Here is a 25,404-nt window from a genome sequence, read left to right on the forward strand (position 1 = left end):
GGGCTCAAACCCGCGACCTCCCGCACAACAGGCCGATGCTGAACCAACTTAGCCAACCGGGTGTCGGTTAATATTAGCTTTTCTCAGGTAAACAGTGGTTTATAAAGTATGAACTAGTAAATACAATCTTTCATACACAAAGGTTTTTTTTTATTTAGTCGCGTAAAAATTTCATTTTAAAATGTTAAAAATGTTATAAAATTTAACTATAATTGGAGAGCGTTTTCTTTTGTAATTTCTTATTCTAAAAGTACTTAAAAGCCGACAATTTTGATTAGAATATGCTGAATGAAGCTTTCTGTCAAATGATTTGTGCCGCATTTGATTCGCATCGCCCCCCCCCCCCCCCCCCCCCCCCCCCAGTGTCGCTTTAAATACGAAGCTATTTTTTGCGTGGTGCGCACTTTATATAGCACCAGTTTTCTTTTCTATTCATCAATACCCTTGAACAATATACTAGTGTATTCAGAAACCCCTTTCATTCATCTAATTCAATGTGTAGTGTTCGTGAATTCATTGAAAATAAATCAAGACTTGTATTTACAAAGATAAACTTCGGAATGGCTTAGCGAAGTTCCATAATGGTCGTTTGCGTTCAGTGAGGTCAGAATTCTTTGTAATTCTTTGTAATTCTTTGATTTTAGAGAAATCATCTTCGCTACTTTTTCTTTCGTTTTAGTTCTTAAAATAAAGACAAAGAACTTGAGAGTGTATAATTGACTTAAGGGGATTTTAGGTTGAGTTTTAAGTGAAGAATTCTTTCTTTTTGTCGTTAGAGTTTTAGGAAACTATGGAGTTTGAACGGTTTCTTCTTCTTCCCGTGGGATTAACCTCATGTATTTTAACTCGCAAACAATGCTCTTTCCCTTCAACCAAATGTCTCATTGTTTTTGCCTTTTGTCATATAAAGAATCAACAAAACAACTCAAACAAATAATTATAGAAATTTCTGTACTTTAGTTCAAGACAAAAGCACACGATTACAATCGTAATGAAGTTACAACGATTTACTTATTTTGCTAATGACCTTAATCTGCCTTCGGGTTCATTTTCCTTGTTTTGTGTTATCAAGAAGGTGGAGATGGATAATAAGAGCCTTAACACTCTGTTTAAAAGACACGAATTCGTTTTCTAGGGCTTGATTTAATTGCAAGTTTTTAAGTCGCAAGTTATAGTATCTTAAAAGTTGTTTTCTGTATTTCATTATTCGTTTTTTAATAAAAACATCAGAATTCTTCAACAATTTTTTCAAAACTCTTTCACTTTTTCCAACCATAAATATAAATTCAAACAAGTATTAAATTTAAAAAATCACAATTCTACACTTAGAAATCTGGAATTTAGTGAAATAATTTGAAATTTTGAATTTGCTTTTGTACTGAACCTCTGCTTTGAGAAAAAATTACTTTAAAAAAATAAAATACCGTTTTTTAGAGAAAAAATTGTTTCTGTTTTCCTGCATTTTATATTACAAATTTGAAACGAAGTCGCTTAGCTTTATACAAATTATGAATTCTTTACAAATAAACCGCTACAAATGAATTCAGTAAATCACTCAATAATTCAAATCAAATCAAGAATCGAAAAACTAAACAGTATCCAATATTCGTAGTATTAAATATAGTGCTGTTTAGACTGGAAATTTTACCTTTTTTCTCTATTCCCCAAGAATTTTGAAGACTATAGAGCGTGGGAATTCAACAACTTTTGCTAGCACAAATTTTGACCGACATAAAAATTCCATTCCAGCACACAAATGGCAATTTAAGATTTATTTTTCGGCTTTCAAATCCGATATCTATCGTCTATTGAAATGGTTAACAAATTTGGCGTCAATATTCGTCTGAGTTCATAATCATTTTTAAATTAACTATACGCTGTAAAAGAAATCCGAGCAGCTGTTTTTGGATAGATATTAGGTATCCTTTTATTCTTGCAAGAAAATATTAGATTTAAAAAAATTTTAAAGTGGTGAAAATCTGCCGGATTTTTGAAGTCATGCTTTTAAAGTTTCATCCAAATTTTTTTCCATCTTTTAAAATTTTCATCCAATTTTAAGTCGAGTTTAATTTAAAAACCTCAAAATGACAAATTAATTATCGAAGTCGTACTACAAAAATCTATTTCCTAAATGCAGCTTACAAATCTCATTTTAACTTAATAATTTCCAAGTCAATAATTCTTCAAAATATACGTATTATAATCTCATAATATCATATTACATTTTTTTCCAGGAAAATTAAATATCACTGATGACTTTAAGAAGGGAGAATATCTAATAATTCTAAATAAAAATTTTTTTTGTGCGTGTCAAAAAAATATGTTAAAAAATATATAATCTTTTAATTGCGTTTGGGGTTTTTTATCTTTTGGCTTTTGTATCTTTACTTCTTTTTTTTTTCTTTCTTCTTTTTCTTTTCTAACGTTGAAAAGAAAAAAACCTTATTCTCTATTATTTTCTTTCATAGATTCTAAAGACCTTTTGTGAAATTTCTTTGTGTTTTTAAAAAGCGTTTTTAAACCAATAACAATGAGAAGTGTGTCATTCTTACGTAAAAATGGCATCGCAAGACAGTACACCAATTATACCTGTGATGAAAACAAACAAATAAAGTTGTTTTTATGGCTTGGCGCCATTTTTTCTTTTTCTGCCTTTTTTCTCTTTTTTTTCTCTTTTTTTCTTCTTTTTTCTCCTTTCTTTTATATCTCGCGCAAATAGTCTGATTATAGAAAGTGCAAATATCTAAATTGATTAACTATTAACTAAAGATTTTAATGCGTTGCCGCAATGTGAGTTGCTACTCCTGTTTAAAACCCTGAACTAAGTACAAATGAAATCAATTTCTAAAGTTCACATTAGAGCTACGATTTCAGGATTTTTTTAAAATAATATTTACCACAGTTTACGAAAATTACCTTAAGGGCTTTTAGCTTAATTTTTACCGAGGAATAAAGATTATTAACTTTTATTTATTGCGAGATTGACTTATGGCAGCGGGAATCGTAGCGAATGTTGAATTCTCTTGCTCGAAGTTTTGGGAGAGGAAAAATACGGGTTTAAAAAAGACTACAGCGGCTGGCCAACAAATGATTGACAGTTTCCTCTGGATCCTTGGAGAAATTCGAGTTTTAAATAAGAAAGTAAATTTTATTACATTTGTAGTTGAGCAAACACGCAGAGATATAGGGATTTCCATTCTAACTAGGATGACACTGTTGTGTTCAATTCAATCAATCATGTTTACTTTAGCGAGTAAGCAGACAATAACATAATTTAAGCTATCATTTTTTGATAAGCAAATTCAAGGTCTAAGCTGGAGTCAATTTCAAGTTCTTAAGCTTGTTGGGGAGATATTTGAATCATTAAAATGAAACCATATTGAGTATGATATAGATGTCAGCGAGTTTGGGATTTCGTCAATGGTGGCAGGTGATTGAACTGAATGTTTGCTTTCAATGATAGAATAAACTTCATTAGAGGGTGGTGTGAGACAATATCAATTACGTCCTGCCCTGTTAAGGGGGGGTGCGCTTGACTTTACTTACAGAAGCGACAAATCGTTCTTTCATCTTAGAATGTCGACTCTCATTTTTGGCAAATTTTTATTTCAAGTTTCTTCAAATGAATTTCTTTCTTTCTCTTTTTCTTTTTCTTTCTCAGTTCTAATCTTTCTCGTCCGTATAGAGAAAAAATATACTCGAATATTCCAGATAATTAAACATTTTCCGAAGACATAAAAGACGAAGGCGCTTCAAAAAACCAATTACTCTTTGTAACTAGTGTTTAAAGCAAGGTTAACTAGACCAAAAGATTTTTTTCCTTTATCGAAGACCACTTTCTTTCAGGAAGCCGATTTAGCTCTAGGCGGGAACGAGCTCAGTGGCTTGCTAGGCTTATCGAGTTGTATCTTAAAGTTAATGTTTGCTTTAGGTATAAACAAACTGAAATGGTATTTAGGAAACATGGAGTAGCAGGTGACGAGTTCTCATGCAATGAAATACTAAAATACAAAACCTCTGATGAGCCCAGGATTAATTTCATAACAATGTATTCAAATCGATTAACCTAAGTCACCTTCTAAAGGACTCTAACTTGTCAGAACACAGAGCTAGAAGTTTGGAATTAAGAACAAGTGATTCAAACCCCACTTAAAGCAAAATGATCTTTGAAAAAATCTTGAATTAGAGGTTGAAAATTGCATTCGAGGAAGCCGAAAAGTCATGTTACTAGCCGCGACCGTAAAGACATGAAACAACATCGTTTTCAGAAGTTTGTAACTTTGATTAAGAACAAAAGTTCATGGTTTTGTTTTGTTTTTATTTCTTTTTCGTCACTTGGCTGTCATTCTTTGCTCTCACTGTTCAACTCTGTTGTGCTGTCGTCTCTTGTTTTTGAATGCGTGCATTTTTGGCGAGTTTGTATTCGAGTTTGTGTTGAATGAGTCTCTAAGAAAACGTGATGCCCCTCTCTCCACGGTGGGTCCGCTTGGATAATTTTTAAAAACTCTTACCTCATCATTGTGCTATAAATCCCCTACTGATCGCCAATTCATATTCCATTTACTATAACACCAAAGGACTAACTATCTGAATAGTATTTCCAATATAGCTTTTAATCATGCCATTTCACGTAATGAACTTTCTCCTTGTTGCTACCAATGGTATGAATAGTTTCCGGCTGCTAAAGCATGTTTGAATGTGGATACTTTTTCTTAGACTTATTTGAGTGTAATTGATGGTCTGCTAACGAAGGAATAATATCTTAAATGAACTATGAAACCATCTTTGCTTTCAAATTATCGATTCTTCTGTTCACCAATTTAACGTATTTGTGTTAATCGAAAGTATTCTTAGGATGCGGACGAACACAATTTCTAACCCAAACAAACTCCTCAAGGTGCTTAGAAAAAAAAGCGTCTTCGAAACAATATACTTCCAGCCGTATTTTTAATAAAAGATTTGCAGCGCTTAAAAATCTCTAGGATTTATTTTTTCTTAAAACTATTAACATCTAGAATTTCCTAAATGCTAAACAACTCAGTTTTATTTGCGTTCTCAATCGACAATTTCGAATCTTTTCACTTATTCGCCTTGAAAAGATGTTATGATGGTATAATCGGATTCCAGTTGACAATACCTATCGGAATGAACGTTAAAAGATTTTCCAAATGTTTCGAAATATTTTAATGGCGTTTTCTCTCGGTTTCATTTCAGATCTCCTCATTTCAGTTCTTCTCATAAAAACGACTTGAAGTTTTCATTCCCTGTTCGAAAACAAAATTATTTATTTATCGTTATTCATTAGACAACTCGAGTAGAGGATAATTTATCAATCTTTGTGATGAATTCGGATTTTTTCGGCAATGCCATATGTTCAGTTTTATTGTCGCTAGCGAAGCCTCACATTTGAACTAATGAACAATACCCAGTTATTTTTTGTTCACAATGAAGCATTTGATCTTTTCACGTCCACTTCATGTTTCAATTTTCTTAAATCAATGAGGGCATTAAAATCTGTTGTCCATGGTCATATATTGAGTCAATGTTTTTGAATGTCCAGTCTAGTGTATATGAGACTCTATGTTGATATCTTGGTGTCTGTTAGTGCACTTCATTAACCAGAAGAGTTGCGTGAATAGTCGATCAAAGCTTTAATACAGTGTTTACATTTTGATTAAAAACAATTCGCTCTGTTTCATCATGTATCAGCTGCACAATTCGCGTTAATATGCCCTCATCAATAACAAAAAGTTGGTAAAAAAAATAAGCCAATTTTCATCGAAAAACTTATCATACCGAAGAACTTTTAAAAAAAATTTTTTTTTTTTTACTTTACCAAAAAATCCACCCCTCTTCATTGTTCCCATGTTGAGGTGTTACGTGTGATTTCACTTTTAAAGTTTTTGGACTTCATTCCGCGTTCGTTTCCGGCGGACCAATAGTTCTTGGTTGCCTAATACACTTAATTAGAGCAAGCTCATTAGTTAAGCCACAGAACAATACATTATATCATTAAATGGTGGGCTATATATAATAGGATTGCATCGCTGAAAAACCATCAGTATAGGAACAACTGTAGTTAAACTATCTAACTAGGAATATCCAGACGAGTAAAGATTTTCTACAGTATGCATGCCTACGATAATTCACAGTCTTCATTCATCAACTCTATGTACCGACCGAACTCCTCCTTGTCCACGAACACCCAACAAAGCTACAGCAGCTACAAGAACCAAACTGAATATCCTGTGGCTGTGAGATTTGATTCTCATCCACTTCACAGCCTTTCGGCCGCTTACAATTCTAGTGCACTCTCTTTCTATCCTTGTGCTTCTGGCCACAGATATGTTCACGATTTGAACTGTGGTTACACTGGCTCACTCCATGGAGGTAAGTTAAGTTTGATGCTAAAAAAAATGGGGAGATTTTTCATCGATTGAGCAAATTTACAGCAATGATAATATTTTAGTTGATTAGAAGAGTATTTACAGGGGTAATATTTTAGGAAGAATTAGATCAAAGGGTCTTTGAATTGATGTTATAGGGTAATATGGACATCTGTGAAGGCAAATCATCTGGTGTTGAATAGACTCACCACTCTGTATCTTTTAATGCCTCAAAACTCTCTAAACACTGTTTTATGGCTTCTTTCTCGCAAATTACGTTGTAGAGCATAACAAGTTGAAGTGCGAGGATTTTAATGGCATTTTGAAAGACTATTAAGTGAAAATGAACCCGAAAACTCTTTTCGCCGCCAACTTTTTAGTTTCAATTGAAAGCCGCAAGAAACTTTGGAGTTTGATAATGCATTGGAATAATACAGAAACTTTATATTCATGTTTTGAAATGGTTTACGAAGATGATTAAATATTTTTTCCCTTTTTTACAGGATTTGTTGCATGTCGAAGGCCGAAAAGAATTCGCACCGCTTTCACTCCGACACAGCTTCTCCATCTCGAAAATGCCTTCGAGAAAAACCACTACATTGTCGGAACAGAACGAAAGCAGCTCGCCTCGTATCTTAACTTATCCGAAACACAGATCAAGGTTTGGTTTCAGAACCGTAGAACCAAGTGGAAGCGACAGCAAGCCGAGGAAAAGGCATCGCAGCAAACCGCTACGAACAGTTCGGACTCCAAAGATTGCCACGCCTCAAACTCGCAACCTCAACAACATTCTCAAGACGCGAAAGAAAGCTCGTCAAATCGTTCTTTATAGTTGAACAAACTCTAAAAAAAGACTTTAAAAACTTGTAAAATAGATGAAAAAACTCATCCTTATCTCTGGGATCGATAGTCGACAAATCGATTCCCGCGTTATATATACATATATCTAAGAGTATTGTTAAGATGTTAACAAGAGATACTGACAGGATTTTTTTACATTCTTTCTTGGCATTGGCAGCTAAATGGTTTTATCTTAAATGTTTTATTTGAATTGTGAGGAGGTTATCATCAAATCTGTATCGAATCAATGGGTCAATAACTCGAGCTACTCTAACTCTTAGATCGCCAAAGAATCGAATCAAAAAAAAACACCAATTCTACATGTACAATTGGTATCATAAGAAGGATTTTATCTGTAATTCCTAGCTATTTTAACAAGCATTTTAACGATAAATACTACATCAAATGAGTTAAATAAAAGTCAACTAGAAAAATATAAACATTCACAGCGATGAAATGCCATAAATATTTTATAACTAATTTCTTCACTGCCTACTGAGTACGATGTTAAAAACTTATTAGCATCATAAAATAGAAATTATAAACTGATTATATTCTGTTCTGGCTATTTATTTCTGTACATACTGTATTTATCTTCTGTAACGTAAAATATGAACACTGTTATTAATCACAAATAATCGTCTTTTTTAAGGGAAACCTATGTAACTCAGTCTTTTCGTAACGAAACCTTTATAGAAGTATGTAAAAATGTATTTGGTGAATAAAGTTTTTAAAAAATTTCAATGATTCTATTGTTGGAAATGTTTTCAGTCCTAAGACCGCCAGATAATTGAAAGTACAAAGATAAAAGACTTGCTATTTTTCGCGGGTTTTGTAAATTTTTGAAAATTTCATTAACAACTTTGCCAGAAGTCATTCATTAAAGTTTGAGGCTATTTACAAATTCCGGCTTACTGAACACTTTTTTTATTCCCAAGTTGTGATTTCTTTTGGTTTTATTGCGTTGAATTTAGGTTAAAATATAATGTTGAATTTCTTTATCCTTTTTTAACATTATATCGTAGAGTTTCAACGAACTCTGGCAATGAATAAGGTCGTTATTGGTCGATTAAACGAATACTCTTGTCCATTCATGCTTGTCTTAATTTTCTACCCAGAAGTTAATTGGATCAAGATTATCGAGTAAACATAATAAAAACGGTTTTATAAACACACTATCTTCAAGTTAGAATCGAATTATTTTATAAAAAACTGATTCCAAAGTAAAAATAGACATTTCGTCTGAGCGCGTAATTGGTTATTTGAAACTATCAATTTTGGAATTACTAACAATCTAGACTTTATTTTCTAAATATTAAGTTCAAATTTGAGCCTAAATTATATAAATTCCTCGCTTTGTCCTCTTTAGAACATATTTCTCTAGAGAATTTTGTAATTTTTGTGAATTTGAAATTTGGAACTTTCGAGAGGCGAGTACCGAGAATTTTTTCTAAATGTAATACTAATATAGATATCGTTCAGGAGAGACAGGTTTCTGAATGAAACGGTTGTGTAAATAAGGATTCCTTCCGTTCTAACTTCCTTCTACTTCTCTCAATTCTTTTTGCAATCCGTTTTTTTTTTTTTTTCAAGAGGTGAAGTTTTTTTTTATTTCAAAGGTGTCAAATCCAACCAAACATAAGAGAATAACACATTTAGATTTCATTTTTTTCTCATCTATCCTAAGATCTGCCCACTCTCCATTTCCCTCAAGCGGAATTTTGCTCGAGGTCTTCAGAGTTCATTTAAACTGTATCTTTATTGATGAATTGATTCAATAATTCAAGTTAGAGCTTTGGTATCGTTCGTTCTGTTCATGATAGTCTCAGTAGTGGTAGGGTAAGTGTCTGATTAATTCAATGCTTCATTTTCACCTGTTCCTAAATCGGACTAATACGGACTGCTCTAAGCAAATGCTTTACCAAAAATATGAGTTTTCGATTTTTACCAGAGATTTTTAGTTCTATATTGGTTTCTTTATATCTTATTGAGTCTTGGGGACACTTACGATTTACCTCGGAATGCTACAATGCAAAGTGGATCGGCTCTAATGAAATATTGATGTTACTATCACGCCTCTTGGTGGGAAAAAAGTATGGATTGAATCCTTTCATAAACAGGCCTGCTAATTAAAGGTACATAGGAAACTACAGGATATTCTAGAGGCATTCCAAAGGAAATATATCAAATACGCAGTGATTAAAGTAATTGGATGTGTCATCGATGTGTTTAAGCGCTGCTCCAAGCCAATCGCCATCAGCCATTGAGCCAAGCAATCAGAATACCCTCAAACACATTAGTCTAACCATTGGAAGCTATCTAATGAGTCTGTTTCTTCCCAAGCTAATAATCATAATATTTGACACTTTGAGAAAGGTTTCTTCATTAAAGCATGTCAGTTATGGTAACATACACTTAGTCATTTATTTAGCTAGAGATACCGCTTTCTCCTCATTGGGGAGAATAGTTAATGTACGTTTATGATTCAACCCTCTTTATTGAACCCCCGGTGAGTTATTAAGAGACTGCGTCACTTTACTGTTGTTTCAACCCATTCACGGAACGGCTTTCCTACTGAAGCCAACTTGATTTAAGTAATAGATTGCCTTTGAAGGCTTCACAGAAGACTCTATGCAGACCTGTTTGGGTTTCGGTGGGGTTTCTTGTGTTTGCCTGACCTTCTTTCTTCTCTCACAGCACGACACAGACAACGTAACACCTTCGAGTAGTTGTCTCTAGCCATTGCCTTCTTTCGGGGCCTTGCGCGCATTGTTTCGGCTTGTTACTGGAATTGGGGGAGTTGTCGTCCTGTGAGAACCAAAAGACGTGAAAAAATAACGAGCACAACACCAGTAACTTTAATAATTTCACAGCAATGCCGCTGCCCATTCGAAGGGGAAAATAGCCAAATCAAAACGATACACAAATCGCGAAATCATTTAATGTTTTATCTCCTAGCGTGCTATTGTTTTCGCTTTAGGCTTGAATACACTCAACGCTTAGATCAAACTGTGCCCGAGTGAAAAAGGATTTTTAGGCAACTTTAATTTTTCTTTAAATCTTGCAAACTATTGCGCAGACTCACAGATATCTCCATGGAAACACTGCGACTACGATTTCAGATGAACGTGAAAATTTGCTGAAGTTTCAAAAACAAATTTTATTCTCGAAGTTTCATGTTTCGTAGAACAAAAGAAGGTTTACTGAGCAACACCTAAGCTATGTTAGTTGTGTTTTTATTAGTGATGACATAAGTAGAAATAGCTTCAAGCGTTTGTGATGGTTCGACAGGTTTTTTTTCTCCAAGGGTTTTCCGGTCACTTGGCATTTGCGAGTCTATCGCTTTCTAGTATTTAAAGAAAGCCTTTAAATTATCCTCTTTATGAAAACCAAAAAAGTCTTTAACCACACGAAGTAGAATATCAAATCATGTTTTTTATTTGCTCCTGACTTTGGTGCGTTATCATCGATACATCTATAAACTGGTAGTGAAATCCTCGTCTTTGGACCATTGTTTGTCCCATTTTATGTAGCTGTATTAAGCAACGCTTGCCCAACCACTTCAGACTCTTGTATCATTTTGTGGTTAGAGGCGATAAACCAATTCACTGGAAGTCTGCTTTTGCTGCAAAAAGGAGGTGATTTTCCCACGAGAAAAATTAAAGAATGCGAGGAGCGTTGGTAGTTAATTTAATAAACTTAAGGCATTGTTTACTGGTGAGCTTGAATAAAGAAGGTAACATGTCTCAGAGTGTCCGTTATGGTTATCACCGCTGATCTTGATGATCGATGAATTGATTCAATCTGCGCAACTTGGATTCTTCAACCACTAAAGATTAACTTCAATGGATTTATATTCTTTATCTGCTTAAAAGATTAAGTGTATTAGTAAATTCGATATGTACAAATAAACATCTCGCCCTACCCTTTACGATTCAACCCCTGTTCGAGGTTATCCACTCTCGCATGGATACAGAAAAAAGTCATTTTTCTCTTACTCCTTAATTTTCTTAAATTGCTATCAAGATCTTGATTTTGTTAGTTGAATTCTTTGTCTAGTGGTGAACAAAGAGTACTAAAATAGCGAGAGTGTTTGCCATTATCAGAGAGATCGCTGTCTCTCATTGTCCCCTGCCTGCTTGCTTGCCTGCTGTCTGTAACCTACTTCGTCTCTATAGCACACAAGAACAAAACTGCCTCGCCTTGTGAATTCGACCACACATTTCTGTCAGGTTTTTCTCCGTTTAATTGTTTTCACTTGGTGCACTCACGTTTATTCGCAATAAGATCATATCACTCATAATAAGCTTGACCGTAGATTCGTATCGCGAATGTTGTAGAATATCTATCCTACAGCACCTCTCAACTCCCTTTCCTGCCAGCACTTATTTACCAATGGTTTCGATTCATTCCTTTAAAATATGCACTCCAGACCCTTCAAATAATTTTTTTTTTTTTTTTTTTTTTCTTTCACGAAAAATCAATTTTTAGTCTTTGTGCACTCCCTTTTCATTGAATTCAGAAGGAAATATGAAAGACAAAACGCAAGAGACCCAAAACTGGAAAAGCTTCACTAGGATTTCGTTACCTCTAGTGTTCATATATATTTCCCTTTGAAAGTTATGTAACAGTTTTTTTAGACTGTTGTGGCTTGATAGTGTTTAAATAAACTGCATAAGGACTGAAATCTTCGGTGACAATCTAATTAAGACTTCACTAACCTTATCAGCAAAGTTTAAGACGGCACGTTCAACATAAGAGAAGCTCGTGCGACGAACCGACTGGGGCTTTCAATGACAATTAAGCAGACAGCCGATGAGGCGTCAACTGTATATTCAATTGAATTTTCTCTTTTTTTTAATATCAGTTTGATATGAACAGCAACAACTAAGAAAAAGTCCAAGGCATAATTACTAATTGATTAACATCAAAACGAAAACTTATTAAATTGACGAGTTTCTGAAAACACGTTTGTTTAAAGTGACAAGGGATTCGAATAACGATATCCAAATCTAAACGAGACACTAGCACTGCTATGATTGTAGATAGACTGAATGAGTGAGCGAGCACTATCTCAGTTTTTATACGCCGTTTAGTTTTCTAGTCGTGACTGAGATTCAAGCAATTTGTTTGCAAGGCGCAGAAAAGGGCGAAAAGTAGACTCGGGTTGTGATATTTTGACGGGCCTTGAAGGGATTTTCTCCCCCAGGTAGTTTTGCGTCAGGTAAATTGGGCTGAAATGTACACGTGTTGCATCATCAGTAAGCCTTTTTGCCATTGTTCTCGCCAGAACCACACCAATGACTTTATGTCCTTTGTCCTTTCTAGCGAACAAATTTCTAAAAACCATTAAAAAATTCTACTTTAGGCTATCCAAAAAATGGCAGTTTTATACCCTGTGTTCCACGATGGTTCGTGCAGGACATGTTTCTTTTTAAGACAAGTTCGTGGATATTTTTTGATACCTGATTGCCAATGTTGACTTGGTCGGATACTGCTCTGTTTGAAGCTGTTAGTTTATACTGGGAATGTAGCATCTGGCCAGCCATATTCAATATACCATTCTGTACCTCTCTACATTATGCTCCTTCAACTATCATCACCAAATGTGAAAATCATTAATGTTCTGCGATAATCAGACCTCGCCTTATCAACACTGTCCTCATTTCGAATAACGGATTCCTTAATTTAAAAAAAAAACGTTTCCAAGATTCGCTTATCATATACACCCAAGATTTACTCACAAATTAACAGAATTTGCAAATTCTGTATAAAACTACCTTCCAATTTTACTCTCAGATTTGGTATCCCTGTGTTTTTACCCGACACAGGAAGACCAAACCAGGAAATCTCCCCGCACACGTGCTTGGCACGTTGCTGATTTGTTGGTTTTTCTTTGAAGTTTGAAAATGAGCTAAACGTGGACGCTACGAGTAAAAATGACTTGACAATAAAGTGAAAATGTCTTGTCAAGCCTTAGAAAATAGCCTCTTGAATCGCTGAAGTGTTCTTTTGAAGCAACTGGACATGTGAAGCCATCGAGATAATTCTCGAAACGCGCTAAGTAAGGATCCAAATTACACAAAGACGAAATTGAAGCTCCATAAACTTACTTACTTTCTATGTTTTTTGAAGCACTATTACCTTATACATTGATTCAATTAATCAATAGATGTTTATGGGCTTTTGACATGACTTGACAAAGAAACCTCGTAAAGGCTTCAATGTAGCAGAGAGAGAAAAGGTATTCAGGTATATTGAATTAAAAAAATTGAAAATCTCTTTTTGGAACTGGGCAAGAGATTTTATATCTGGTCAATTAAAAAAATAAAATGATGAAAAGTACTGGGGGAAAAGCTTTTCGAGTCATTTTTGGAAGTCTGACTTCTTTAAAGAAAATCTTCTCAAAAATGTTTTGATCAAAACCTCGTCACTAGTTTTCATTTTTTTTCTTTCATTTTTTTCCTTTTCTTTTCGCCCGTTCTTCTTGTTTCGCTTTTCTTTTTTTTTTCTTTCTATTTCATCTCTTCTCTTTTGCCTTCTCTTCACCTCTTTTCTTTTTTTTCTCTCTTTCCTTTCATTCTCTTTTTCTAGTCGACAACTTTGAGTTGCCTTTTTTTCGTTTTCAGCTGCATGCTTGAAGCGGGCTACAAAAGATCGCCCATTTTGGAAAAAGAAACCAAAAAAGACACACATATCCATCCAAATCTAGATGTTTTCAAGCAGAAGCATGAAGCGTACTTCAGGAAAATGAAGTGTTTCGAATCTGCTTGCAAAAGATCCTAGTAGAAGTCACCCTAAGCAAATGCGTATGAGAAACTTAATTTGCGCAAGGACCGTACTTCCACATACTTATTTGGCTTTTCTCTTAGTTTCTTTCTCAGCCCTTTTAGCTTGAGCTTTGGATACCCTCAGGCGCTCATAAAGACAATAGACAATGGACAAAGACAATTGACAATAGGATTTCAAGTCGGGGGTCTCCCCAGAATGGAATGTCAAACTTCATGTTATCCGAGAAACTATTTCTCGCCATGTTTTTGAGACAATCCTGTACAGGAAGGAGATTAATGATTACCAAATAGACTCCCCTGGATATCCTCCTCTGGAAGACTGAAGGTAGAAAATAAAGCACTTTGTTGGCTCCCTGAGAGAGCCGGCAAAAGATATCACTGTCAAGCACTGTCACCACCATATCACCCACGAGTATTTCGCTATTAAGACTTTCTTCTCTTGTCTGCGGCGCAGCAGGATACTGTCCTTTACACACGTCCAGATGTTGTACTGCCGAAATCCCTGGTGATTCCTATTAGGGAATCCAGACTGCGGTGTAGTGGTATCATACTCGCCTCTGGGGTGTCTGGTTTGATTCCTGGACTTGACATCACAATTGACTAGAGAATGTTAGGTCTGTCTCTTGATTCGAGGGTTTTTCTCAGAGTTTTTCTTATCTCCTCCCTCTGACACTTTGATCAGCCCAGAGGTTGTTTTAGGGTTCCATTTCTGAGTTAGCCGTGCCTTTACTTTGATCAGCAATTGGATTGTTTCATTGTATTGATAAAATTTGAAGTTTTTTTGTTTCATATCCCTTGGAGCCTTTCTTTCCTTTCGCTGCTTTCATATCAACTGGAATGTCCTCATACAAAATCTGGCTTGAAAAAAGTCTTGCTCTTCGCCCTCCCCCCTCTGTCTTTATCTGTCTCTAGTCTCTCTTACTCTCTTCTCCCCTCCATAGCCCCCCTTTTTCTTCTACGTGTGTCCACCTTCAAAAAAAATTTTCCACTGGGGTTTGTTTATTTAATTTAAAAACTTAGCTAAGTTAAATTTAATCCTAATTGTTATATTATTATACTTTCCTATAATATTTTCATAAATTGTATTCATAAATTTTCAAGAACTAATGTCGGTTCTTACTTTTCTTTTATATTAAAGAACTAACGCTAACTTTTTTCTTAAAGAAGGACTTGAAATCTGACCTTTGGTCAGACATGGTTCGTGATGTGCTCCGCTTTATGGACCGCAGTCAAAGGATTCAGCGGTAAGAATGATAAAAATGATAAGATTCATTGTAAATAATGATCACGTTTTGATTTCCCGCCTTTTTTGGAGGTCAAAAGTGAGAACAAGCTGCATTGATGACATAATTCTTATGACCAGTTATTCTTTCTTGAGACTGCAATCAAAAATGGCGGGAAGTAGTCACGTGACCTATTAATGCAAATACAAATAAGTCCAAATGTAATACTACAACCCAGCTATAGCGACGTTAAACGGTTTTACTTGGAATTGCATGTTATACGATGCAATTTTTTATAACTTTAAGTCACGTGATTGTCAGTATGTGACGTCATGATCATATCTTAACAGCAGTCATTTTGATTTGATTGGCTGAATTGAGTAACCAAGCTACTTTGCTGTCCTTTTGTTTTCATTTTATAAGGCATCCTCAGGCATTACCAACATACATCTAAATGCAACCTGGGATGTAAAGAAGGCGACTCAGTATCCAGGCCTTTGACTCAAATGCCTGGTTACTCAGTATCAAAATGGCTGCCTCTTTGCGATTGGATTTAAATGTTTTCTCAAAGCTTGGTGTTTCAACTTCTCCTGCAATGCGATCAGATTTCGTTCGATATTTTTTCGGCTTAATCTTCTTCTCCGATATCAGTAAGATCGTTGTCTTCAGAGTCTGAACCAACTGAAAATAGTTAAATAACTCCATTAAAAATACCAAATAAATATCGCGGGGGAGGGGAGGGGGGACAAGAAAAAGAAAGAGACTTACCTGATGATAAACCGTCCAATTCATTCATAGTCGCTTGTAAATCTATCAAGTTATTTTGGCTTTTTGGATTAGATTCAACAGGAGCTGAAAATAGTTTTAAAAATAAGTTAGATTTTTCAATCAAATGTGGGTGTAAGTAGTTAAAAGATGGTGTTGTGTTTGACGGCTTTGCATACATCATGGCTGTTTTGTTTAGGTCTATGTTTATGTCTATTGATAGAAGTATTTTTGAAGGACAGGAAGCCCGCGACTTCTTCGTACTTGCATTCCAAGTCAGCGCAGCCATGTTGGTGTGTGTGAGGGAAACTAAAAGGTGGCGTAGCGGTAGAGCACTCGTCACTCCCCTCTAGGGTCTCGAGTTCGATTTCTAGACTCGGCTTTACATATGAACAGACTTTGTTGGGTCTTCCTTAAGGCCCCGTCCACACTATGCCGGATAAATTTGAATCCGCAACTTTCACACAGAACCCGAAAAAAAAGTTTTCCGTCCACACATGAAAACGGATAAGCCGGCGTTCTCAAATTGTTCCACCCTGGAGACCTTATTCAAAAAAAAATCGTTTTCGGTGAAGAAGCATTCATGTGAAGTTTATCGTCTTACCTTCGTGTTGTGTCGCTTCTCTTGAGACTGACGTCCGTTTGACTCTAATCAGTGGTAGGCTGGGCTCTAGCGCCTTCTTATTGGAGTTAATCATTTTGTCAATCACAATGGCCCTTCTCACAGCTTTTTTCCAAATGTCTTGGAGTCTTTTTTCTGTTTTTCTCGCAAGCGTCGTCTCTTCGAATTCTTTTCCCTCTTCTGGTAGACCGTAAGCATGTCTTGACACTTGAGGAGTTTCGAGGGCATTCAAACTAATGTGTGAATGCTTCGTTCTTCTTTGTTTATCTTTAAAATACCGATCTCTGACTCTTTTAAGTTCCTTTCTATTTCCTTTGTCGACTTTTGTTTTCTTGTCGTATTCCCTCATACTAGCGTCAACTTCTGTATGTAAAGTTCTATCCTGTAACGCTTTTATAGATTCCTTTAACTTTTCTACTCGTAGGGATTTCTCTTTCGTGTTGCAGTAAATACCGCGAAGTCTTCTCATGGTGGCCGCTTCTCTCTCGCTCAAACTCACCACTTTTTGGCGCCTTTTTTGATAAGGTACGGCGCACGCGCGTTTGTGATCTATATATTCTTGGTAAGAGTCTTTCTCTTCGACGTCATCGTCACTTATTTCCATATCGTGATGTTGCTCGTTGCTGGTGACAACACCGGTTTGTTTGGCGCGATGGTTTGCCCATTGTCGCGCCCATGTGGCCGATTTTGATGGTGTTTCGTCGTTCATCTCGTCCGACCGTTCGTTTTTGTGTCGACGTCCTTTGGCCTTATCCTTGCTTTTGGTCGCATTGTCTTTGATTGGCGGGAGTCGACGTGGTTTAATTTTAGGTCGCGGTGCGGGTTGAGCGGTTGATACCAATCTGCTTCTTCGGTAGTCTGCCTCGAGTGTAGTTACTGCGCATCGGGAAAAAATGGGAAGAAATCCTTTTTAGGTATAGAATGGAATGTAGTTTTAAGCAGATATAGAAGGCAGAAAGGACTAACGAAAAGGAGAGTCAAGTGGAAGAGGAATAGGAGAAGAATAGTAGCAATATATTGACATTGAGCAATCTGGCATTGTATTCATATTCTTGGGCAACTATATATCTATATATGGCTATAATGTCAAGTATATTACAGACGGCTTTTGAAATGGGAGTACGTTTCTCAGGAGGATGTATAAATGGGTGGATGGATGGAAGATGGAAGATAGTAACAGAGGGAAGAAAAATAAAATGAAAAAGAGAGTAAAGCAGAAAAAGAAAGAGAATGAGAGAGAGTGGTAGAATGGAAGGGAGGAGGGAAGGAAGAGAAGCGGAGATGTGTACCTATTGATAAAACAAATGAGTAACCCATACATGTCATACTTACATCCAGCAGCGGGTCTTCCACAGCCAGGCCAACTCATTGGTGTAGTAACCATGTTCGAATCAGGTCGTTTCTTGTGGAAAGCCATCCACGCCTGCCTTTGGTTTGCATGTTTCTCTACATTACTGAAATAAATAGAAGCCTAGGGTCAAGTCTGTTGGCATCTTTGAAAAACGGTCATGTTGAATAGTGTGACTAGTGAACATCATCCAACATGGCTGCCACTTTTATTCTCTTAGGAATGATTACAAACCACCTATAGTGAACACCATCCAACATGGCTGCCACTTTTATTCCCTTAGGAATGATTACAAACCACCTATAGTGAACATCATCCAACTTGGCTGCCACTTTTATTCTCTTAAGGAATGATTACAAACCACCTATAGTGAACATCATCCAACATGGCTGCCACCGTTTTATTCTCTTAGGAATGATTACAAACCACCTATAGTGAACATCATCCAACTTGGCTGCCACTTTTATTCCCTTAGGAATGATTACAAACCACCTATAGTGAACATCATCCAACATGGCTGCCACTTTTATTCCCTTAGGAATGATTACAAACCACCTATAGTGAACATCATCCAACATGGCTGCCACTTTTATTCCCTTAGGAATGATTACAAACAACCTATAGTGAACATCATCCAACATGGCTGCAACTTTTATTCTTTTAGGAATGATTACAAACCACCTATAGTGAACATCATCCAACATGGCTGCCACTTTTATTCTTTTAGGAATGATTACAAACCACCTATAGTGAACAACATCCAACATGGCTGCAACTTTTATTCCCTTAGGAATGATTACAAACCACCTATAGTGAACATTATCCAACATGACTGCCAATTTTTTATCATTTTTATCATTTTTAAGCGAATGAAACAAGTTTAATTTTCCTTCCTTAATATTTTCGCGGGATTGTGAAGTTGCTCTCTCTGTAGACGCGTGCTTGCTTATCAAACAAACTCTTTAATCCTTAATAAATCTCAACAGAATGGGGGTCAATCAACGTATAAGATAATTTCTAAAAAGCTTGAACTAATTAGGTTATTCAGAATTGATAATAGCTAGTATTCTTAGTCAGTATTTTTACAATATCTATTAGTAATTCTATAATATTTTTGAGTATTTTTCACTTTAAATATTCCAGCAAGCTTATCTACAAACGAACATTAGAATGACTAAGCGTAAGATTTGCTTAGCAACAACAGCCACCGAGGATGAATAAACAACACACACAGAAAACTCTAAAACATCCGATTCAAATTTCGCGTTACTATGAACCTTTAGTTTCTAGAGAATTTACGATTTTAGAGGCATTTTAAAAAAGATTTTTGATGTAGAAAGTGAAGGAATTCGTACAACATTCGATATGTTTGTTGTCAAACTTTTCCAGTTGGTGAAAAATTTGATACAACTAGGGTTCCACGACTAGGCTTGATAAACAAATATATTTATCTATATTAGTAATATTACAATAACTCATAATGCAAAAATGATTGAAATTAGGATTTAGCTAAGATACGAGAGATTTGATAGGATTATTCAACGGAGTTCGGCTGAAAACTTTTGACTCGACTGCTACTGCATGAATGACGCCACGTTGCTTCCTTCTACGATAAGCCGAAATTCGAGTCACGACTGACTCCTTTTTTCAAATAATCATCGTTGTTTATCCTTAATCTTCATTATCTAGTAACTTAAAATTTTAGTAAAAAAAACAGTTGTCGAAAAAACGTTCTTACCTTCATAGCGACAAGCTTAGAATATTCAACACGAGAAAAGTCTTCAGTAAACAGGTTCTTCGTGCGGCAAACGATTCAAAAAGCTTTCTAATGAGCTTGTTTTAGCTTCTGATAAACCAAAGCTCTCAACTTTTTGATATAGAATATTGAATTGACGTACTAATCACACCTAAATTATCACTTTAGCTCTGTCTAGTAAGTTCCGGAAGTTTGACTGCACCGTTGCTTAGTCAACATCTTGGATCAGTGTCGCAAAGATAAATGAAGGTTTAGGCAATCAAGCGTAGATGATTGAAAGTTTCTCTGTAAACTAAGCTCTTGGGTCTTTTTCTTTAGGTTTATAAAGCTTGTCTTTTAGAACAATAAATATGTAAAATACAGACGTCATTATCATTGTTTATCAATCTATAAATATACAATGATGAGGAGTTTGTGTGACGAACCAAAGCATGAGAAATGCGGAACTGTGTCTTCAAAAGCCCGCGAAAGCAAAAATGGTTTTAATGAATTTCTTTATTTAGAGAATTAAAACGAGAAATAGTAGGTTGAATTAAATAAGCAGCTGAAAAATATTTTTGAAGCATTTTTCCAAGTTTTTCCTTTTCCTTTTTCTTTTTTTTTTTTTTTTTTTTTCTTTTCTTTTTTTCTTTTTTCTTTTTTCTTTTTTTTTTTGTTGTGTTGTTGTTGTCGTTGTTGTGTTTGTGCGTGGTCACGCCTTTCCATGTATATACAAAATTTTTTTACATGTTAAAAAATGCTTGTCCGTGATGAATTTAAAATCAATCAAATTTCATTTTAAAGATAATTACCTTAAATCTTTTCAAACCAGAAATTTCATATTTCGACTTTTTAGGAAGAATTTTATATTGTTTTCCTAGTTTTCCTTTTTCGACTAGAGCTGATACTCATATCCAAATTCAACTATTTCTGAGTAAAGTAGAAATTATGCGTTCGGTGTGTATATAATGAAGTAGAGAAATAAGAGAAAAATATCATATGCCCTTGGCAGGATTTGAACCCACGTCTTCGGTATTCTAGTCCGATGTGTTAACCACTACACTACAAGGACCAACCACGCTGGTAACGCAGCCAGAATATGAAATGTAGGGTATTCGTGAGGATCCCAGAGCGATATTTTTTCTCTATAGGTAAGTTGAACACCGTAAATGTACGCAGATAATAGACATAGTAAAGTAGAAATTATGCGTTCGGTGTGTATATAATGAAGTAGAGAAATAAGAGAAAAATATCATATGCCCTTGGCAGGATTTGAACCCACGTCTTCGGTATTCTAGTCCGATGTGTTAACCACTACACTACAAGGACCAACCACGCTGGTAACGCAGCCAGAATATGAAATGTAGGGTATTCGTGAGGATCCCAGAGCGATATTTTTTCTCTATAGGTAAGTTGAACACCGTAAATGTACGCAGATAATAGACATAGTAAAGTAGAAATTATGCGTTCGGTGTGTATATAATGAAGTAGAGAAATAAGAGAAAAATATCATATGATATTTTTCTCTTATTTCTCTATTTCTGAGTACTTTTTTAACGACAGTTTATCTGATCTGTTTTTTAAAATAGTAGCATCTGGATTATTCTTACCTAAGAAGTCTTTGGCCTAACTTCAAGAAGAATAATGTATAAGGCGTTTTGTCGAAATTCTTGAGTAATTTGGAACCCTGAGACATTTTAGGGCAAATACTCCATTGTCAGATCCAACTCCAATCTTAATTACCGACCTGTGTGTGATGATTTTACCTGAGACATTTTAGGTCTTGTATTTAGAAATCCACCGACAGATTTCATCAAAGGACTGATTAACCTGCCACAACTGATCGTCCATTAATGGGCTTTGCTCAAGATTATTTGTCTAGCTTTGACGAAAGTGTACGCACAAGTTCATACGCGCATTAAGAGTATTTCCTCGCTTCTCGAATCTGACGTATTTACATAGAATTGGACATTAGCAGACGTTTTTATAGATTGGGTCAAGATTTTCGACTGCGACACACTATGATTGGGTAAAATCTATGCAATATGTCAAAAAGGACAGATGGCTTGGAGGGTAGAGCGGTTTTTGTACGAGAGTGGGAAACATACGGTACTGATTTAGGCAGTACGTATACGGTACCACATGATATGCCATAGCATTCAAATGGCTTCCCATAAGAATGGTTTTCGTATGAGTGGGAAACGTACGGTACTGACTTACAGTACACACACGGTACGATATGCAAATACATTGAAATGGCTTCCCATAAGAATAGTTTTCGTATGAGTGGAAAACGTACGGTACTGACTTACACTACATACACGGTACCACATCTTATGCCGTTACATTGAAATGGCTGGCCATAAGAATGCTTTTCGTATACAGTTAGAAACGTACGGCAATGATTTAAGCCCGTACGTGGTACGACGTGTCGTAACATTGAAATGGCTTCCCATCGTAAAAAAAAGTAAGAGTAAAAGCCGAAATAAACTCACGTTTTGTATTTTTAAGGAATAACTTATTAAAAACATCATTATCCAGCTCAAGAAAGGGTAAATACATTTTTTCTTCTTTAGAGTTTAAAATTTTCATTCAACCTCATTCATTTTTCATTCGCCCCAGCTTACCAACATTTTAATCTTTCTAACAACACTTAGATCAAAAAGTATCACAATGTCACGTGATCACATCTCAAAAACTGCAGATTTTTGTCACCAAGATTCGTTAAATCTCCCCATCTAAGAATAAGATTATTTACAAATCCAGCCCTGTGAAATCATTGTCATTTTACAAAATACTGCTTGATCTAAATAAATAACGTTTCCAAGGTACTTAATCTGTAATTCTTTGTTAAATAATTATGGATTAAACAACAACAAACAAAAGACTAATAGTCGTATCAAGAATTCGTGTGTAGTTGGGCTCAAGTCATTCAAGAACATGATTCTATAATCCTACGCGCAAAGCCTGTAAATACTAAGTGTTTTAATATTTTTATTGAATAACTGAGACGTTCTTTAAATAGGAAACCATATTTAGAATATGGATTCATAAGGATTTTAAAAAAGCAAATTTAGCATAATTTCTAAAAAGAGCGCGACGCTTTATAAAACGACGGTTGTAATTTTAGTCTTACAATCCAACCTTTTGTGTACATTGTTTGTTTTGGTATAATTTTTGAAGAAAATACTTTGTCCTCGCGTACAAGAGCAAAAAGGAAAGACCAAAAATATATCCTCTTAAGCAGGAGATTATCCAGAAAGTTTTCAAAAGAAAGAACTGAAGAAGCAGAATAAATTTGGATATTTTTGAACAGTACGGGTCAACTATGCCATCGAGAGAGATATTTACTTTTAATCACTAAAACACGGTAGTTTGTGTTCTATCCTATTAATATGATTCAACCTTTCAACTTAGAAGTCAGGCAGTGGGGGTTTTAGCTGCTGTGTCGTAAGCCGTAACTTAAACCTCCCGATGAAATCGTTACTTTGTGGTCTGCGCTTGGGAAATGACTTAGATTAGCTTTGTTGCACAATAATTGACAGCGTTACCTTTGTACTTTCATATCACTATGTGTTTCAAATTACCCACTCCGATTTTAAGAAAAAGCTTTATGAAAAGAGAGACACTCTAGTCATAACACACATCTTTGAATGGCATCTTTGAATGAGTTATTCCGCTCGGAATTTCATTCTTTTGATGATATACAGAATTATCAACTTTATTCATATCTAAAAAAAATCGTCCATTAAAAGAGCAAACAAACGCTAACGTGAAAATTAACACCAATCAAAAGAACAAATGTCTCTAACTTACTTGCTGGTGGCTCCTGTAGACGTACAGCATGTGTTCGGTCGCTGTGTCGTCCTGTTTACAGCCATACTGGGTAAAAGATTCCCGGCCGTAGTTCACTAAAAACCGTGCTCTCTAGACGCTTTGCTACAACGATATTCCATTCAGGGGAAGCCAAGAGCCTCTGTCAAAGATCCTCTCTAAAATAATTTCTTTAAGTGAGTTAGAAGCTTGGACATACCAAAGCTTTCCTATACGGGAAGCCCGTAACACAAGACAGAAAAGCAAGACTTTTAGGTTCGTAAGTTGACCTCAATATTTTGTTTCTTATTAGTTTCAGCTTTCATCATAGAAACGACTTGAAGATTGGCCTACAACTCCCAGAGGAATTGCAACTATTTATAGATCAATGGTTGCTAAGTAACGGCTACTAACGGAGACGTAAGTTTCTATTTTAAGTAAATTGATTTAAGAGGGTCTCAAAGAATGGTGAGTCAAGCATAAGTTGAAAAATAGAATCACTTAAGCAGTGAAGACTGTCATTGTTTTTTTTACTCAAGTAAAGTTTACTCTTTTGATGTTATTTATCCAACATTACCACTCTGAGGTGGACAAAAAGCCTTACAGGTCTAGGACCCAATCTCGTACCCAGAGCCTGCGTTTCTTCTGGCCTGCGGCGAAGAACGAGGGCTCTGGCATAATCCATTTTTTGGCGCATGCGCAATTTTCGGAAAGTGAGATATAAACGGTCAAAATAAGCAAAGTCGAAATTAAATCGAAGTAAAAATCATAGTAAAAATCATAGTACAAATTAAGAATCGGGGGGGGGGGGGAATATTTTAAATTTTTGGCAAGTGTTTGAACGCGTGCGCTGTCATACCGGAAGTCCAAGAAATCCTGGTCTCAAAAAATGGATTATGCCAGAGCCCTCGTTTTTCAACGCAGGCCAGAAGAAACGCAGGCTCTGGGTACGAGATTGGTCTAGGACCCAATTACAAGGCAGCCGATAGATCGAATTAGACTTCGGAAGTTGATTTATTGTTAATATATTATGACAGAACGTTTTTTATGTTCATAATTGAGCGCTGCATAACTCAAGCTGGTTTTAATTTCAACTTGCGCAGTATTTTCTACGAGCAAAACAGATTGATGTCCACTCTCCCTCCACCTCGGTGCATATCCCCTTCCCTCCCCCCTCGGTTAACGCTCACTCCTTCGCTGTTACGCACACGTGTACAAATGTCCCTTTTGATTTGTGATAAGGCATTTGGGCAAAATTATATTCCCTTCAATCTCCGTCTCATCCTCCAGCCACACATCGACACACACACACATACACAGACATACGCACACACACACACACATACACACATACACACACACACACACATACACAGACACATCTGTAGGGTATAGGGTTCATGGACTCACCCCTCACATCAGTAGGGTATAGGGTTCATGGACTCGCCCCTTACATCTGTAGGGTGTGTCTGTGTGTGTGTGTAAGGGGCGAGCCCATGAACCCTATACCCTACAGATGTGAGGGGCGAGTCCATGAACCCTATACCCTACAGATGTGAGGGGCGAGTCCATGAAACCTATACCCTACAGATGTGAGGGGCGAGTCCTCTACCGCTACTCCACCCTTGATCCCCATTTACGAAACAAGTTTTCGATATTTCTATATTTGTGTCAGTGAAAATTAGTCTGATTATTACTTTTCATGCAAACAAACACACACAATAACTCTTTTGCACGCAAGTATACGACCTTTTCAGTATTAGCCCTTATTCTCGAGATAAACACGTCCAAGTATCCGAATCATTTCAGTTCAGGATACTAAGCTAGCTAATGAACTACTTGATCGCTATCAGCTCTCCAGATATCTTAAAATCGGCAATA

General features: G+C 35.9%; 3 protein-coding genes across 6 annotated transcripts in view; 2 read left to right on the top strand and 1 right to left on the bottom strand.

The window, feature by feature from the left end:
- LOC116299832 (extracellular calcium-sensing receptor) overlaps positions 1-25,404 on the top strand; it is a 66,283-nt gene that overhangs the window by 29,465 nt on the left and 11,414 nt on the right. The window contains exons 10-11 of one of the 2 annotated variants that reach the window (XR_016118984.1): positions 15,182-15,261; positions 23,837-23,943. The gene's annotated coding sequence lies outside the window, so the exon portion shown is untranslated. The remainder of the gene's footprint in view (positions 1-15,181; positions 15,262-23,836; positions 23,944-25,404) is intronic. The other variant, XR_016118985.1, reaches the window with a different exon arrangement.
- Positions 5,873-7,914, top strand: LOC116299821 (homeobox protein EMX1). The gene is made up of 2 exons (XM_031708531.2): positions 5,873-6,390; positions 6,890-7,914. The coding sequence occupies exons 1-2, from the start codon at positions 6,129-6,131 to the stop codon at positions 7,216-7,218; spliced, it is 591 nt and encodes a 196-aa protein (XP_031564391.1). The 5' UTR covers positions 5,873-6,128; the 3' UTR covers positions 7,219-7,914.
- On the bottom strand, positions 14,988-23,839 carry LOC116299824 (uncharacterized). Of its 3 annotated transcripts, none has more exons than XM_031708535.2 (5): positions 23,527-23,839; positions 17,960-18,081; positions 16,610-17,503; positions 16,009-16,092; positions 14,988-15,921 (listed from the first exon to the last, which is right to left on the bottom strand). In XM_031708535.2, exons 1-5 carry the CDS (start codon positions 23,589-23,591, stop codon positions 15,869-15,871), a joined length of 1,218 nt encoding a protein of 405 aa, XP_031564395.1. In that variant the 5' UTR covers positions 23,592-23,839; the 3' UTR covers positions 14,988-15,868. The 3 variants fall into 3 exon arrangements, with proteins under 3 accessions (XP_031564395.1, XP_031564394.1, XP_031564396.1); XM_031708534.2 differs by lacking the exon at positions 23,527-23,839 and adding an exon at positions 21,321-21,909; XM_031708536.2 differs by lacking the exon at positions 23,527-23,839 and adding an exon at positions 19,714-20,261.

Source organism: Actinia tenebrosa, unplaced genomic scaffold (genome assembly GCF_029948245.1).
Source record: "Actinia tenebrosa isolate PJP-AT-01 unplaced genomic scaffold, QUT_ActTen_1.0 PGA_scaffold0__85_contigs__length_37466705, whole genome shotgun sequence".
NCBI classification, from domain to species: domain Eukaryota; kingdom Metazoa; phylum Cnidaria; class Anthozoa; order Actiniaria; family Actiniidae; genus Actinia; species Actinia tenebrosa.

Bases quoted from the DNA above. Each gene is read 5' to 3' on its own strand.
- LOC116299821 (XM_031708531.2), top strand. From the start codon at position 6,129: ATGCATGCCTACGATAATTCACAGTCTTCATTCATCAACTCTATGTAC. The intron at 6,391-6,889 runs GTAAGTTAAGTT...CCTTTTTTACAG, and splicing joins CACTGGCTCACTCCATGGAG to GATTTGTTGCATGTCGAAGG.
- LOC116299824 (XM_031708534.2), bottom strand. From the start codon at position 21,406: ATGTCTCAGGGTTCCAAATTACTCAAGAATTTCGACAAAACGCCTTAT. The intron at 18,082-21,320 runs GTAAGAATAATC...TATTTATTTCAG, and splicing joins TTAGGCCAAAGACTTCTTAG to TAATGTAGAGAAACATGCAA. The intron at 15,922-16,008 runs GTAAGTCTCTTT...AACTATTTTCAG, and splicing joins ATTGGACGGTTTATCATCAG to TTGGTTCAGACTCTGAAGAC.